The 18,428-nt window shown below is 40.2% G+C and overlaps 1 protein-coding gene across 1 annotated transcript in view; it reads left to right on the forward strand.

Moving 5' to 3' along the window:
• The first annotated feature begins 730 nt into the window (after positions 1-730).
• The window catches only part of SLC39A6 (solute carrier family 39 member 6), a 30,870-nt gene continuing 13,172 nt past the window's right edge, over positions 731-18,428 (forward strand). Inside the window, exons 1-6 of the mRNA XM_089516424.1 lie at positions 731-850; positions 6,045-6,737; positions 10,710-10,890; positions 11,248-11,417; positions 13,332-13,544; positions 14,800-14,896. Coding sequence (XP_089372550.1) covers positions 6,054-6,737; positions 10,710-10,890; positions 11,248-11,417; positions 13,332-13,544; positions 14,800-14,896 — 1,345 coding nt within the window. The 5' untranslated portion in view covers positions 731-850; positions 6,045-6,053. The remainder of the gene's footprint in view (positions 851-6,044; positions 6,738-10,709; positions 10,891-11,247; positions 11,418-13,331; positions 13,545-14,799; positions 14,897-18,428) is intronic.

The following is an 18,428-nucleotide window of genomic DNA, read 5'->3' on the forward strand; positions in this document are numbered from 1 at the left end:
AATTTGATTTATAGCTTTTTTGTCTTTGTTCAAGGAACTATAAAGGGCTGATTCTTTGGGGGGGTCTAGGTCCCAGTAATTTGGATGCATTTCCTCTGGGAACAGCCGCAGCCAAATAAACTAGGAGCCCATACAGACAGGCCAAAATAAAGCTGCTTCAGGTCACTTTTGGAGGTATGCTGTGTAAATGATACGCTGCAGAAACAATCCGGCTTGACACCGCTTTTAACTTCCACGGCCCAGTGCTGTGGGAATCTCAGAACTGTAGCTTTGTGAGACGTTGAACTATCTCTGCCAACAAACATTGTGCCAAAACAAACCACAATGTATAGTGTTTATTATTGTTATTGTGTTTAAATGATGTTTAAGGGGAGGGAGGGAATAATTGGGTTACTATATGTGTGTATTGTATGGATTTCTTTAGCTTAGTAAGCCACTTTGGATTGTCCTTGGACAGAGAAGCGGGGTATAAATAAAGCTATATATATATATATGTGTGGGAATGAGAACAAAAAGCAAATGGCTCCCTCCCTCACTGCTGGACTGCGCATGCGCGCACTGCGCCCCCTCCCACCACGTGGGCCCTGCCGCGCACTAGAGAAGCTCGCTCTCTCTTTTGTCTGGCCCTTTCCCTCCCGGCTTCCTATCCCACTGAGACGGATCCTATTGGTCCTCCACAGCCCCTCATGACGCTTCCGTGCGTTCTGATTGGTCGAGATGTTTCGCTAGCGGGAGTGGGCGGGGCCAACCCTGCGCTGTAGGCCGGCGGGCTGCAGCAAGAGCCGCTTTGCGCGAGGAAGGGAGAAAGGAAAGAAGGAGTGTTGCCGTTGCCGTTGTGTGAAGCCTCGCGGTACGTGGAGGGCGAGGGGCGCGTGAGCGTGAGCAGCACTTCCGCCCCGCTCCCGTTGCCTAGGAGATGGAAAAGGGAGGGGGCGGGGGGACCAGAGAGCAAAGCCTCCCTGTATAGGGGCAGTCTACCTCCGACCAAGGGCAGGGCTGGGCTGAGACCCTTAAGGCAAATGGGCATCCAGGGGAAGGGCTGAGGGCACCCCAAAGCTGCAAATGGAGGAGCTTGAACCAGAACCCCGCCAATAAACAAACAAAAAGGCTCCCTCAGTAACTGAAACTAAATCACACAGAGGCCATCTTTGTCACTCACAAAGACTGAGGATATTCTAAGGGATTGGCACCTCACCAATATTAGTGGGTCCATTAAACACTGACTAGATGGGAAGAGACCCCCCAGGGCCACCCAGCCCTACCCCCTTCTGCCATGCAGGAACTCTCCATCCAAGCATCCCCATTGACAGAGGGCCATCCAGCCTCTGCTTAAAGACTTCCAAGGAAGGAGACTCCACTACACTCCAATTATATCTTCCACTGTCGAACAGCCCTTACTGTCCTCCTAATGTTGACCTGGAATCTCTTTTCATGGAGCTTGCATCCATTGCTCCGGCTCCTGTTCTCTAGAGCAGCAGAAAACAAGCTTGCTCCCTCCTCAATATGACAACCCTTCAGTCTATCATATCACCTCTTAACCTTCTCTTCTCCAGGCTAAACATCCCCAGCTCCCTGAGTCGTTCCTCATAGGACATGGTTTCTAGACCCTTCACCATTTTGGTGGCCCTCCTTTGGATACTCTCCAGTTTCTCAACATCCTTTTTGAATTGTAGTGCCCAGAACTGGACACAATATTCCAGGTGAGGCTTAACCAAAGCAGAAGAGAGTGGCACTATTACTTCCCTTCATTTAGACACTATACTTCTATTGATGCAACCTAAAATCGCATTAGCCTTTTTAGCTGCCGCATCACACTGTTGACTCACGTTCTACTTGTGGTCTACTTGGACTAGTGCTGGAGTCTCCTTCTTTGGAGGTCTTTAAGCAGAGGCCGGATGGCCATCTGTTGAGGATGCTTTGACTGAGAGTTCCTGCATGGCAGGGGGTTGGACTGGATGGCCCTTGTGGTCTCTTCCAACTCTATGATTCTGTGTGTGTGTGTGAATGTATATACCTGTATATATGTTGTGCGTCTCTCTCAAAAGTCATTTTTGACTTTATGGGGATCCTGAGATGAACTTGTCATGGGAATTTTCTTCAGAGGACACTGAGAGAGTGTGACTTGCCCAAGGTCATTGCGTGGGTTTCATGGCTGACCAGGGAATCAAACCTTGGTCTTCAGAGACCTACATTCAAACCACACAGGCTCTCTACATTCTCTCTGTCTCTCTCTTGTGTTGGACTGGGGCTCTAGAGACAAGAGTTCGAATCCTCCAGGTGTCCTTGGGCCAGTCGCACTCACTCAGCCTCAGAGGATGTCAGTGACAAACCTCCTCTGAAGAAACTTGCCAAGAAAACCCCAGGGTTGCCATATAGTAAAAAACAACTTGAAGGCACACAACATATATACACACACACACACCCCAAAATTAGAATCTGGTAATCCATTTTACTGTAGATTCTCTGAAGATGCCAGCCACAGATGCAGGCAAAATGTCAGGAATAAACTCTTCTAGAACAGAGCCACAAAAAACTATTACTGTAGGTTGTTGGTTCATTTTGAAAAATTAAATTTTATGCTTTATTACTGTTTATATTTTGAATTAGATATATATGGTCTGGCTGCTGCCTTTGTGTCCTCTTTGTGGTCCTTCCTGATGGCCTCAAACCTGAAGCAGATGTTACAAGAAGTGCCTTTCGCCATAAACCAAGGAAGACACTGGGCTATTCTATTTAAAGCCTGGAAAAGTCACTTGAAACTATAACTCTCACAATGTCCTAGCCCAATGCTTCTTGAGCTACCTGATGGGAACTGGCTTTTCCCCTCCTAATGCGTCAGGGAGCAATACACTACAGCCTGTTACAGACTGCGAAAATAAAGCTGCTTCGGGTCTCTTTGGAGGTATGCTGTTTAAATGATGCATGCATCCTAAGAATCCGGAAGCTGCACTCCAGGGCATAGGAATGGAGTGTGGCTTTGGCGCGACCTCCAGACTCTTAGGACCCATGCATCATTTACATAGCATACCTCCAAAGAGACCCGAAGCAGCTTTATTTTGGCAGTCTGTAACAGGCCTACATTTGTGATCATTGGCTACAAATGTTCCTTTCCTTTTTGGAAACTTAATGGAAGAGCAACCAATGCCTTGTGGATGTACACTGGTCCAGGAGCCATCAGTTTGAGTGGCACTGCCCTGACTGCCATGTTCCTTGGCCTCACTGGCTGGCAATTCTGGAAGCTGATCCCAAAAAAATCAGCATTCCCAAGTTTGACTTCCTGTACCATTATAATAGCTGTGTGGGAGAGGAATTCCAGCAGATGCAGCTTTTTTCGCCCCCACAGATCAAGCTGTGACGTGTCCTAATATACTCTTTTGCAGAACTATTGAAGCTTGCTGGAGGCCTGTGTGCCTTCACCTCTGCTCTCAGTGAGAGTACCATTTCTTGGCCATGGGCTCCACTATACTAAAGCACCTGTAAAAGATCTCCCTATCTTATCACTTTTAAAAGTCTGCCTGATTTGTCTTCTGTTTGAAGCCAACATGAGCAATTGTTAAGTCAGTAGGTGGCAGTGGGGAAATAAGAAGCATCACTTTGGGCACCACTGCTCTTCAGACTAGATAACTGAAGGTGGACAAGCTGTGCAAGTCCAGTGACAGATCCTTAGCATTTGCATTTCTAGGTTAGTAAGAACCTTTTTCAGGGTAACATGTTAAGCAGGAGAGGCTTGTATCTTGATTCAGAATCACTGCTCCAGGAGTCTTCCAGGTTTGAGCCAAAAACATTTTCAGTAGTTTACAGTCCAGGGCTCCATGTGGACTGGGGAGGGGTACAATATTCCCACCTGTATGTTAGACTATTTCTTTAGTCTGGTCTTTTTCTTTAATAATAATAATAATAGGTTTTATTTTTTTGGGAAGAGGCCTGTTTCTTTCCCTTGCGTTCTTTAGTCTTGGACCTATTGACTCTTATTGATGTCTTTGAAGACATGAAATAAGTGAAATGATATATTTTCATGGATCTGATTAACAATGAGGCATGTATAAAGAATCGCTGCTATGTTGAAAGGAAGAAAAAATTGAGCTTCTTGAATGTAACACATTTTGATTAGTTAGCGGGACACATCTTTTTCTAAATCCAGAAATCTTATTTTATATCCAGCAAGTTGTTAACCTAAGTACTTTAGATCTTTTAAAAGCCATGTACAGGTTTCCGTTAGTGAAAAAATATGGAACACCGAGGAGAGAGCAGTCTTAGAGGTGGGAAGAGAGAATTTCAAACACAGGCCAAACTTCTTCTCTGAAATGGTCTTTCTGTGAGAGTTTATTTGTTTAACTATTGCTGGAGCAGCTGATAGCTCCATAGCATGGAATAGATCTACAGTTTAAAATAAAACTCTTTGCTAGATTGTAATTAGGGGGATCTAGAATCACTAAGAAAAACATGCTTTCTATCTAGTGTGTCCTCATACTAAATTGCTATAATTCTTCAATGCTGGTCTAGGCATGACTTAAAATGATGACATTATTCTTTCCATATTGTTTTATTACTGGTGGTAATTACCTATAAACCTCTTACTGGCCTGGGGCCTTCAAGCCTTTGTAGTTTTTCTTGTGCCATATTCGAGATGCCCTTCCTCCCAGACAGTAAAGTGTATTTGTGAAATATTGTTTCATCTTCGCATAAGGTCATATTGTTGAGAGAATAGATAGCAGAAAACAGCTTATATTGTAGGACTGAGCCAAGTCTTGTAAAAGTTTAGAAGCTCTAGTAAGAAACTTAACCTGTTCAAACAAGCATTTGAGATGGAAATTTGTGGATATATACATATATTTTGATGCTGCCTTGATAATTGATTGCGTGGGATGGGATAACGTTGTTTTAAAACTTATTACATGTACTGTGTTGTAATTAATAGTATACTGTTTATGAAGTATACATAAATGTGTGGCTACACAATAATTAAAACAACTTACAGTGGGCCCTTTGTATCAGCTGAGGTTTGGTTCCAGGCTCCCCCATGGATACCAAAACTTTTGGCTGTTCAAGTCCCATTAAATACAGTGAATAGTAAAATGGTGTTCTTTATATAAAATGGCAAAATAGAGGTTTGCTTTTTGTAATTTATGTATTTTTTGGAATATTTTCAAGCCATAGATACTTGAATCCATGGAAAAACTTTTTGAGCCAATTGGTCTTGGATAGCTAGTATTCTTTAATTATTATATTGTAGTTGCTATGATAATTTGAGCTTATTTAATTATATATTTACAGTATATTCATTGATTCATTCTGGAGGATATTAATGTTTAGTCTGTTAGAGGGGTGAATGCTGGCATTTCCTCTGTGTGTTGTACCCTATGTATTCAAGCCAGCATCTTCTCACAACATGGATGCGTTGACAGACTTGGGGATCCCAAGGTGTGCAGAACTACCAAAACAATTCCCCTCCCCCCCAAAAAAAAACCCTTCAGCAAGGAAAATGATAAAGGGAAGCCCAAAACAGTTCTGTGAAAAATGAACAGTCTCTGAACACACAGAATGTTGACATTTTGAGTGGGCAGGAAAATAAATTGTGAGAGTGGAGTGAAGTATGCTGGCTGGTAGAGAGTGTGGCTGACTGGCTGGAATCCTAACCAGAAGTGTTCTCAACACTGCAACAGCGTGTAACAGATTCTACTCATAATTACAGAATAGTCACTTTTTGAAATATACAACCCGCCCTCTCCATACGCGGGCTTGCCATATGCGGACTTACGCGTCTGTGCATGGCAAGCCCATGGACTTAAAATGGCACACGTGCGGGAGCGCATGCCATAGAAATAAACAGGACTTGAGGTCCTGTGGTTTTTGCCATACGCGGGTTGGTGGTGGTGGTCCCGAACGGATCCCCTGTGTATACAAAGGGCCCACTGTAATAAAATATTTGTACATTTTCAGTGGTTTCTGTAAAATATTCTTTTTATTGCTATTGAGTCAGTTCCAGAATTGGAAGCATGAGGAATTTTCTTGATTTTCCCCCTTATCTCATTCTCTTCTTGCAGGACTCTACAATGGCAATTAAGCTTCATATAATTTTCCTCCTTTTACTTTGTGGAGCCTGTTACCATGGCTTGGAACCAGCCACTATTTCACAAACAACAGAGAAACTCATTCCTGAGATGGCAGCTGGGATCAATGTTGATTTGGCCAAGTATATGCAGAGATGTCACCTTCTGGAACTCTTCTCTCGTTATGGGGAGAACAATACTTTGACTGTTGAAGGATTTAGAAAACTGTTACGAAATATGGGCATTGAGAAAATGAAAAGAATTTCCCTAGATCACGAGCACCATCATCATCATCACAATCAGGATGCTCCCACTACAAAAGCTGAGAAAACAGTTTGTCCTCATGATGAATCTGGTAACGGAAACAAAGATGTCCACAATAATCATGCAAAAGAGCATACAGAGCACCAGCAGGGCCCTATGAATACCAAGAGCACCACAGTTACTATAACTGCATCCACCTACACTATGGCCATGGAGGATAACCCTCTGCTAGAGCATTCAGAGGCTGCAGAATTGAAATCTACACATACAAGCATTGCTAGCCCCAATCCCAGCGTTGAGTTAGAAAGCAACAATATGAGTTTACAGGCAAATGAAAAAGCAAATGAATCGCTCACCCTCACAAAGGAATCTGAAAGCGGAAGCTACATGTATTCTAAAATAAGAAAACCAGTTACGCAAGAGGTATTTGGAAGTATTTTTTCTTGGCAAAAATTGATTATCTAATTCATGGGTGGGCAACTGTGGTCCTCTTGATCTTGTAATGTGACTTCCATCAGCCCTATCCAGTTGGTGAAAGTTGAGGGAAGGCCACAAGTTAACAATTTCTGGTCTTTATGTTTTTTGTTGTGTATTCTGTCAGTGCTTTCCACTATCATAGAAATACATGTACAGGTCAGTTGAGGTGTTTTCGGGTAGAGGAGTTGTTCCTGGATTTTCATGCTGGAATTCTATTTGTAGATATAGGTAACGTAGAACCCATGATAGCACGGATGTCCCACTTCTGTGGGTCACATAACTGGACGTTAAATCACACACACTCCATTTATTTCCATATGCCAGGGTAAGCATGCTCCATAGCTCACATGGCCACTTTGATCCATTTTTGGGTCCTTCTGGAGCTCCAGAAGTCTCTTATTGTAGCCCTCATTAAAGGCAACCAGAAGTGACCTTGCCCCCATTTCATAGAGGGGAGCCCCTTGAAAACAACATTGTACATCTTTGCAAATTGGTTTCTAACCGTCTTGATGGATGAAATGACTTTTTGGCTAAACATTTTTTTTAAGAGGTGGGAGGAAGGGTCACATTTGACCTCGCAAAGGGCCACAATCAGGCTGTATATATCCACCCTTGCTGCATGCTGTCCAACAGATATAAAACATGACCACAAAACCATGATTCCTAGATTAGTCCATAGCCGTAATGTTGTTTTTCATAGTCCTTCCCATTTGCTCTCTCTGTCTCTATTCTGATACGTGGGCTTAGGAAAATAAGTTTTTGCTGTTATTTAAAGGTATTGATTTATTGCATTTCTTCCCATCATTGTTCTCAAAAGTTATGGACAATAAAATAGATTAAAACATTCTTTTAAAAAATTAATAACCAGATTTAAAACCAATTTTAGGGGCTAAAGACCTCTTGAAATAATATAATTTTGTTTACCTGAATTGTATCTCTCTGAAATCCTGGGCTAAAAATTGAATTTCCTGCAGCCAATATGTTTGACTACAAAACTGGCTTTTGTTGCCAGATTTATGCAGCTTAATTTTTTAAAAAAGCAATATCGAAAATACCTGATTTGAAGATGTAGATGTTAGAAGTGGCATAATAGGGCATTTATTGTATTACTGAAAGTGAGCTGTCAATCTAGCAATCCAGTCTGTTGCTTGATCACCTCAAGAGAATAAATAAATCTGTGTGTTCATTGATAAGAAACCAGGGGACAGAAATCACTTGGGATTAAATCAAAGTATGAAAAGATCTGATATTGTCCAAAACTAAAAATAAGAAGAGTAGCTGAAAGCCCTGTTATGATAACTGTCTGTGTAACAGGCTTTCTTCTCTCTCACTTTTAGCAGTGCTCTACCACTTTTATAGTCAATTATGAAGAAACTCAACCCTTGTAAAATACCTTTGTCAGATTTTTTTTTAAGTACAGTACAGTCATTTTTAAATTCCTGTGGATATAGTCTGTCTGCATGGTGTTTCTGTCACTGTAGTCAAGGTGTCAAAGTTTCCACTAAACAAGCTTGTACTTTCCCCAAGAGACTATAAAACTGATTTTGTTTTAATTTATTTTCTTTTTCAGCTTACCTATGAAAGCTGAAAGTAGGAATTCCATGATTTATGAAGTTTTTAAAAAAAGATTGTCTATTTCAACCCTATTCCTATTCTGTGTGGCTTGAGGCACAAACTGGTGGATCTAGAAAGGTTTAGCTCAGAGCATTTGGGGTGAGGACACTGGGACTGAGTTCTTCTGGATAAACTTCACAATAGTATTAAGATTAATTAATGTTCATAGTGATGTAATACTTCTGTCTCACACTTACCATATGCATTGACTTACAAGTTGAGGGCAGGTTTGAGGGCCAGAATTATTGATTTATTATGATCTGTTAGTCAAGGGTAAAACCTAGGGGCATGTAACAAAGGATGTAATAGACAAAGCAAAGGAAAATGGTGCCAAAGAATTTACAAAATTCTGGCAGACATAACTGTTTATGTTTACCTTAAAGACTGGGTGAATGAAGAAGGAACTATGGTAAACAGTAGCTGTGCCACGGTTGTGGGAGGCGACCAGGCCCAGACAGACCTCAGAAAATGCATATGTATCAAAATGGGTGAAAAGGCAAAGCAAAGAAAATGGCAACTACACTAGCAGTGATTATAGCCTTTCACTTTAATGTGATAACTTTACCTGCTTTGAACCCAGAAAAGCTGACAAAGATACACAAATGTAGTACCAAACCATAGTTTTGAGTAACACAGGAGGCTTTCTGGAGAGTAAATTATCATGAAATCGTTAGAAATTGTAAAAGAAGCATGATTGGGGTTCACACCACTGTGTGCTTCTCCCGTGAGAAAATTGTCATGGAGGTGTTGGGGTTCGCTTCTTCCATTAGTGAATCTACATGGAGCCACTATTTGGCATTAACGGAATATCTCATTATCACCAAATGGTGGCTCCAAGGACGATTCACTGACAGGAGTAGCGAGCCCTGACGATTTACTCACTGGAGAAGCGCATGGGGATGTGAACCCCAATCATGCTTCTTTTACGATTTCTAACAATTTCATGGTGATTTACTCACAGGTAAGCCTCCTGTGTGAAAGAGTCTTTAGTTGTAATCTCAGTGGCGTGCTACCATTAAATAATAGATGCTGGTGTAACTCTTGGATAAGTGTAGTATAGTTCTTTAATAATACATCCAGCAACTCTGCTGATATCAAGGCAAGTTAGAGGCATTGAAAACGATCTGAGGCCAACAAATCAGTTATCATTAGGTTTAGATGAGAAGTCCATTTAGCTCTACAGTGGTGCGGTAGAGAAGGTAGTGGGGTTTGGTGCTTCTTTTAGGTGCTCCTGGGACAGACTAACCTCTTGCCTTTTAGGTGCTCCTGGGACAGACTAACCTTTCATCACTCTACTCAGAGAAGGGGATGGTTCCTTTTTTTGATAGGAGTTAAAGTACAGTACTTACATTGACCCAGTACTTACATTGGATACGTTGATCCAGGGTATTTGGGTCAATTTTTTGGCTAAAATTTATAGATTTAAGCATGAATATACAGTGGACCATTGTTATCTGCTGGGGTTTGGTTCCAGGAACCCCCGTGAGTAACAAAATCTGTGTATGCTCAAGCCCCATTAAATACAGTGGCATAACAAAATGGTTTCCCTTATATAAAATGGAAAAATCAAGGTTTAGTGCTTGAAATTTATACTTTTTTTGAATATTTTCAAGCCATGGATGCTTGATCCATGTATAAAAAAATCTGTGTATAAGAAGGGCCAACTGTATATGCCGGCAGTTACAAGGTAAAAAATATGTATCTGTGGCTACTGGAAGTTGGGGGAGGAGGGACCTGATATATCGTCCTCCATGTTATAATGAAGAAAACGTATAATGAAGAAAATTAAAATCACGATAACAAATAATATTGAATGACTATTCTTATAATACTACTTGTGTTCATAAGTCAGATTGTTTGTAATTGAATTTGCTTGTTTGTATTTGGAATTCTACCAAGTAATCCAGTGTAAAAGATTGGTCAGTCTGTAATAAAACATTTTGTGTGTTTTTGCTTTACTTTGCCCCTTTAGGTACCTCTATTACCAGGTACCTCTGATAATCAGTTTCAGTGTTTAGCTGTTTAAGTTAATGGAAGGGGCATTAGCACATGCACTGAGGTCCTGATGATGGAGGTATATTCAAAGCCTGCTTTGACTTGCAAAACTTGTTGCTTATATGTACAGTTGTTAACTAGAGAAGTATGTATAAGATCACTAATTTTGTTTACTGTTGTATAATGACATGGGTAAAGTTGCTTTTTCTTGTTTTATGTTGTTATTTTTTAACAAAACACTTGACGCTTATCAGTTAGATCTCCTAATTGTTATGAATATGCTTTCTTGATTTTTTCCCTCTTTTGCAGTGCTTCAATGCATCAAAACTCATGCTTTCTCATGGAATAAGCACACAAGTTTTGTTAACAGCTACAGACTTCAGTTATCTTTGTCCAGCTATTGTTAATCAAATTGATGGCAGATATTGTTTAATTCACACAACAAGTGAAAAGGCAGAAACGCCTCCAAAAACATTTTCATTGCAAGTAGGTAGGTTTGTTGGTGATGTCAAGATTTCCTTATTAACACCACCTTTTAAAAATGTGTACTAAAAACAGAATGTTGAATAAAATTTAATTTGGATTTCCCTCTCTAAGTAAAGCTTTTGTGGTTGTGTCCCAAAAGGCAATTTCAAATAGTTCTCAAAATGCTATATATCCAGTCATCTCAGTTAAAAAAATTCTTATGCTGAATGCTAGAGAAAACAAAGCAATTGTAAGATATTTGTGTGCCACTCGAGATTTTACAAGTTCTTTTCAGAAATCATGTGGAAATAAGAATTCTTTTATTTGAGATTGCAATGTCTGGTTGAAGAATTTCATAAATGTTTTTCTTTCTCTTTTCCAGCTTGGATTGGTGGATTTATATCCATTTCCATCATCAGTTTTCTTTCATTACTGGGTGTAATATTGGTACCTCTTATGAATCGAGTATTTTTCAAATTTCTATTAAGTTTCCTTGTGGCATTAGCAGTTGGTACTTTAAGCGGTGATGCTCTTTTACATCTCCTTCCACATGTAAGTATTAAGTATTGTCTCATTTGTATTAAGGGAACATGTGGTATTAACTTATATCAACTGGGCACCTGTATTAATTGGGCATTTAGAGTTAGGTAGTATCATGTGGTTGAAAAAAAAAGCCTACAAGTAGGGAACAGCAGCATCATGGCAGCCCTGCTTTATTCCACACTCTGCTTGGGATGCAGGTATAATAAAACAATTGATTTAATGTGATCGTGCTATATTCTGTATCTAATTTCAAGACTATTCTGTATTGGGTGCTCTTTTCCTTACAGACATAGGAAAAACCTAGCCCTGATGTTGTATGCAATGTAATAAACATGCACATTTCAAAATGAAGATAGTGATAAGAGGCCAAGCAGCACCAGGACTGGAAAGGAGGTGTATGAGCATTTCCTCTTCACCACGAAATACTCTATAGTAATAATTCACTTAAGTGCCTGGTGAAAGGTATAGCTGGATGGTGCGACAGGTGGTCTCATTCCTGTCACTCCCAAGAATGCTCCCTTTTTAAAAATGTATGTTGATTAATTTTCTGCATTTGATATTGTACAAATATTAAGAGTCATGGTAGATCAAAACAAAGACTTGTCTAGTTCAGCATTGTGTTTTCTAGCATGTTGAACAGGTAGCTCTGGGGAATCACAAGACAGTAATTAGGGCAGTGGTCCATGTATCTGACTCTTTGAGGCATACTGCCCTTGATTCAGGAGTATTGGTCTTGCTAGTCATGAAATCACCCTGTCCAGATTCATTGGAAGATAAAGTTCTAGTATTGTGCAGGGAATGGGTAATTTCTATCTACCTTTTCCATAGCATGGGTCATATGAAGGGCTTGACTACGTGGGCATAAATAATTCAGGTACAAATCAAGGTTTTTTGCCCTGGAGCTGTCCCAGCTATAACCTGTTAGCACTATACTTACCGGTGTGAAGGCAGTCCTGCACCATCTTCCTGTCTACACCTTGCCCAAGTCTGAAAGTGAATGAGCACCACTTCTTCTACTTTTCTTCCTGGGGGTGCTGTGACTGCCACTGTCACCCCAGCCATCTTTGGATCCCTGCAGTCAATATCTTGTTTGCCCTGGCATGAGATTGATTACATCACTTGGTGCCTTGTTCTGATGCCAGACAAGTGAAATGCTGACAGCAGGAATCTGCCAGGGGGGTGCTTGCTTGAGAAGGTGATGACCAGAGCATAAAGGAACTTTTTTTTGGCAACAAGTGGTTTGGCTTGGAGCAGGTGGGAAGTAGGCACTGGTCATTCAAAAAGAAAAATTGGGGACAATTGCCACCCACCCAAACCCAGCCTGATCCAGGTGTCCACATGTCAGAAACTCTGGATTTTCTAGAAAAATCTGGAGCAAATTTGTTAAACTTTAAATCCAATTTAAAGCCCCAAAACAGCAGTTTTACTCCAAAAAGAGTTGTATGTTGTGTTACAAATTGAGGCAGCCACAGGGTGGGTTTGGGAATTTTGGCCAGTGTAGACAAGCAGTTAGTTTGGTCATTATCCTGATTTTCAGGCTGCAAGCATGTTGTTCTCTGGCAACCCAGTCATCTGTACCCAAAACTCTCTTGAGTTCTCTGGGCTTTCCTGCCAGTTAATCATACTAGACATGCCTGCAGTATGCTAAGCAGGGTCAGCCCTGGTTAACATTTGGATGGGAGATTGCCAATGACTACCGGGTACTTAGGCAATATTTCAGAGGAAGGGACAGACAAAATCACCTTTGTATATTCCTTGCTTTAAAAAAATATGTGAAATTCATGGGATTGCCATAAGTTGACAGATGACTTGAAAGCACACACGTACACATAAATTAAGGCCAGAAGAATGGCCTTTGTCCCATCTTGTTCTGTGTCGAAATTTGTCTGAATTTGTTTTTGTTTTTTTCTTTTTCACATTTAGTCTCATGGAAGCCATCATCATCATCATGAGAAGCCAGTAGTAGAACACAATAAAGATCCCTCTTTTAAGCATCTTGTATTTGAAAATACAGAAGAAAATGCTTATTTGGATTCTACCTGGAAGGGCCTCACAGCACTTGGAGGACTATATTTTATGTTCCTTGTTGAGCACTTAATCACTTTAATTAAACAGTTTAAAGACAAGAAAAAAAAGGTAGGAAAACAGGTTTTCACTCACACACATACGTTTTTTGAAAGATCAGGGAATATTGATTGTATCTGTCCAACCTTCAGACCTGCCTGACTTGTAATGGAGTAGAGTCTGGCCAGAATAGTAAGCAGAATTGTTGTGCTTTATTACTATTGGTTTCCATAGGAAAATAAGCTTCTGCTTTGTTCCTTCCAATGAAATCTTTGAGACTTAAAATGCTTTCTCTATTATGTGGCGGGCAAAATATGGCCAGTGAATTACATGCAGTTCTCCAAGGTACCACACAGCCTAATACTCCCTCACTCCCAATTTTTTAAAAAAGTTCCTTTTGCTAATAAGGCCCCTCTTCCCATGCTCTCTAGGAATCACGAGAAACAAATTTGTCAGGTTTCTCCCCAGCCAGCCTATTCAAGGTATGCTTCCCTCCCCTGCCAAATAAATAGAAGCGGATGCCTTTTCTATGGCTTCATGATATTTAAAAAATCACAAAAGAAACTAATCTTTCCAAATAAATCTTAATGAGTCTGAGTGAGCTTTTGTTGTCGTTAACTGCACTTTGCTAACAGGGGCATGTAGTCCCACAACCACCTAAAGGTAGTGGTTTGGTGGGTTAACACGGCTTGAGGGAGTTTTATTTCTGATTAGATCATGCCTCCTTTTAAAGTGTGTCCCTAAGTATTTGACTGAAGTGAAAAGTGCCCCCTTGGCCATCTGAAAGTTGTGCACCCCTCCTCTAACTATATAAGGAAAGAGCATTTTATCAGATATCACACATAGTATCAATCAAAACCTTAATTTAGGGGGTAAATTATCAGCTAAGTAAATAACTGAAAGGTAGGCTTTTAAAAGAGATTTATGCTAAATCTGTTGTGTTAAATCTATTGTGTTGTTGGAAGGAATTTTGAATTAGAATCTTAGACCCCAAATACATGAGCCAAAAGGTGTGGCTACTGGTTGCTTTGGGGGGACAGTGTGCAGATGATGCTCCAAGCCTTACGTCTGCTTCACCTCTTAGTTATTTGAAATGTTTCATTTAGGCTAAAAGCAAAAGCAAAAGCTGAATTGTGTTGTTTCTAGAGCTTTTTAAAATTAATGTGAAATTTCACTAAAGTATTTTAACTTTTTCTTAAATTGCAGTCTGTTCTGCATTATCAATTGATATCTTCTGCATAGTCTATCAGTACTTTCTATGAAATGTGTAGCACTAAAGATGTGTGGCTGAAATAACTTCTATATGTGGGGATCTTTTTGATATCAGAAAAAAAATGAAGACGATGAAGCAGAAATCAAGAAGCAGCTGTCTAAATATGACTCTCAGCTTTCAAACAATGAAGAAAAAATGGATACAGATGACCGTAAGTGCCAGTAAAATGTACAGCTTTGTCATTCAAAAAGTTACAAACTGTTCTTTTCAATCTCTGTGCAGTTGGACATGGGAGTTCTGCCTGTGCAGAGCAGTATTCTGAAATGTTTTACAACACTGCATCGCAGGCTTCTGAAGTATGAGACCAGCAGTATTTATTTCTATTGTGACAGACCTGCACCATACTTTTGTCCATTGGCTACCGTTGTTGTTTTTCTGAAAACTTTACATGGACCAACCGTGGATAACTTGTGAACCAGCACTCTGGTCTATTTGGATTGTTTCAATGAGTAATTGTATTGGTCAATTAGTATTCAGTAAAATATTTTTTTACATGTAGAGCTTAACTTGTGCCCCTCTTTTTCAAGAGGGAATGATGAACATGGATTTACCTGCACATGCAGGTAAAGGTGACTTCCTGTTCAGTTGCTTTTTGAGCGCTTGAGCATGACTATAAAGAACGTTTCTTGCACTTTTGAGCTTTTGGGAGCGTTTAACTAATTGTTTTATTTGTTTCCTTTTACAAACTAAATAATTAGTCAAATTAATGATTTCTGTTTGAAGTCACTGATACTCAGTGAGATTAAATGCAAATTATATTGACTCAGCTGAATTGGGGAATTACATCAGAGCATTCCTATTTACTCTTGATTAATCTTATGTAGAAGAACTGCTGCTCAGGTTCTGAATTGTAGTTTTCTAGGCTAATTTAAAATTATATTTAATCCATAAGTATATCTTGAAATGGTTTGTATTAAAGAAACAATAAGATTAAAAGGATTTAAGCTTGTCACTTGAATATTTCACATGGGCCTGTTACAGACAGCCAAAATAAAGCTGCTTCGAGTCACAGTGGAGGTATGGTGTTTCAATGATGCATGCGTCCTAAGAGTCCAGAAGTTGCACCAAAGCCACGCTCCAGCCCTAAAGACTGGAGCGTGGCTTTGGTGAGGCTTCTGGACTCTTAGGACGCATGCATAATTGAAACACCATACCTCCACTGTGACTCGAAGCAGCTTTATTTTGGCTGTCTGTAACAGGCCATGGACAGCATTACAAAAATGCTCCGTTAATACTCTTATGAACATTTGTTGTTGTTTACCGCCTTCGCGTCGATCTCGATCCATGACGACTCTATGGATGAGGCATCTTCATGCCCCCTTTCCTCTACTGTTCTGCCCAGCTCCTGCAAACTCATATTTGTGTTCTCTTTAATAAAGTCCATCCATCTAGCATGTGGCCTTCCTCTCTTTTTATTTTCCTCCACTATTCCTAACATTATTGTCTTTTCCAATGATTCATGCCTTCTCATGTGTCCAAAGTATGACAGTCTAAGTCTTGTCATCTTAGCATCTAGGGATATTTCTAGCTTCATCTGCTCTAGGTCCCATTTGTTTGTCCTTATGGCTGTCTGTGGAATCCTCAGCACTCTTCTCCAGCAGCACTTCTCAAATGAGTTGATTTTTGTTCCTATCTTCTTTCTTGACTGTCCAGCTCTCACATCCATACATGGTAATAGGGAATACAATGGCTTGTATGATTCTGACTTTTGTGCTGAGTTGTATGTCTTTGCATTTTATGATCTTTTCTAGTTCTTTCATAGCCGCCCTCCACATTCTTACTTTTCTTCTGATTTCCTGGCTGCAGTCTCTGTTCCGATCAATGTTTGATCCCAGATATGAGAACTCTTTTACTATTTCTATTTCCTCATTGTCTGGCTTGAATGTGCATAAGTTCTCTATGGTCATTGTTTTTGCTTTCTTTATGTTCAACAGTAAGCCTGCCTTTGCACTTTCTTCTTTGATTTTCCTTAGTTGTTCAAGGTCTGTGAGGTTCTCTGCTGGTATTATGGTGTCGTCATCATATCTCAGATTGTTTATATTTCTTCCTCCTATTGTCACTCCTCCCTCTTCCATGTCCAAGCCTGCTTTCCTTACAATATGTTCTGCATATAAGTTGAATAGTTAGGGTGATAGAATGCAGCCTTGCCTAACTCCTTTACCAATTCGGAACCATTCTGTTTCTCCGTGTTCTGTTCTGACAGTAGCCTCTTGTCCTGAGTACAGATTCCTCACTAGGACTATCATATGTTGGCATTCCCATGCCTATAAGGGTGTTCCATAGTCATTCATGATCTGCTATAGTCTATGAAGCACATGTTGATTTTCTTTTGGAACTCCCGGCTATGCTCCATTAGCCATCATATATTTACATTGTGATCCCTTGTGCCTCTTCCTTTCCTGAACCCTGCTTGGACTTCTGTGATTTATCTCTCCATGGTTGGAGCCTATTGTTTGCATGGGAGATTAGTGCTATGGTTCTATAGTTGCTGCAGTCTCTTGTGTCTCCTGTTTTGCGGATGGAATGTATATTGATCGCCTCCAATCTGTTGGCCATTGTTTTGTTTTCCATATCTGCTGACATATGTTGGTCAGGACTAGAGTTGACTCTGTCACTGTGGATTGCAAAAGTTCTATTGGAATATCATCTGGAATATCATTTCCTTTATTGCAGCTTCCAACTCAGTTTTTAGAATTTGGGGTTCATCTTCATATGGCTCTTCGTTCCATGTGTCCTTCATGTTGTCATCTCTTTTATATAACTCTTCTGTGTTTTGCATCCATTGTCTTTTTATTCTTTCCTGGTCTTGAATTATGTTATTTTTATTGTCAAGGTGTATACAGATGTCTTGTCTTCTCCAAGAATATGATCAAAAATATTCAGAAAGTGATACTGATGGTTCGTAGGATAGAGATCATGTGAGAAATAGTGGTAAAAGCCAACCTAGTTTTTCCTATTAAGCCAAGTACTTTAAACAGACTGAATAAAGTAAAAATCCAAAGATTTTGGCAGAACTATATTGTGAACAAAGCTGGAGATTTGCTTGTTGCATTTATATCTGCCTTTTGTTCCATGGAGCTAAAGGCAACATATGTTATCTGCTCCCCTTCCCTCATGTTTACTTTCACAAGAGCTCTTTGAGGCTCACAGATGACTAGCTTTCTGATCACTGAGTGAACTTCATGGCTGAGTGGAGTTTTGATCACAGGACTGTGATCACAGGGCTGAGTGGGGTTTTGATCACAGGGCTCTTCTGGACTGGTACATTAGACACTACATTATCAGTCCTCTATGTTGGTGGGCACATCAGCGTCCATTGACGCTAATGGAACTTTTAGTCTTTTGTTATCCATGGGAGGGGCGTTGAACCCCTGATGATACGGAGGGTCGACAGTACCATACTGTTTCATCTCTGATATAAAACACCCAGTTCCTTCTATAAACTTGAAAAGTGAAAGTAGAGGGATCTCTTTTTGCATTGGTGCTGCTCAAATGATAAAGCCTTCTTCAGTAAATGGATATGTATGACCCCTGCTGAGTAAGAGCAGTGCACAACCTATTTGCATGGTTTGCCCATCTAGGTGTTTATTTTTGTTATTGATATGGTGTACTACCTTTTGTTATTGTTGCTACTCATCTTTCATTATATTAATATAGTCTGAATGCTCTGAAGATGCTCTGAA

This window comes from Sceloporus occidentalis, unplaced genomic scaffold (genome assembly GCF_023333645.1).
Source record: "Sceloporus occidentalis isolate IW3139 unplaced genomic scaffold, rSceOcc1.0.p SCAF_3, whole genome shotgun sequence".
In the NCBI taxonomy this organism is placed as follows: Eukaryota; Metazoa; Chordata; class Lepidosauria; order Squamata; family Phrynosomatidae; genus Sceloporus; species Sceloporus occidentalis.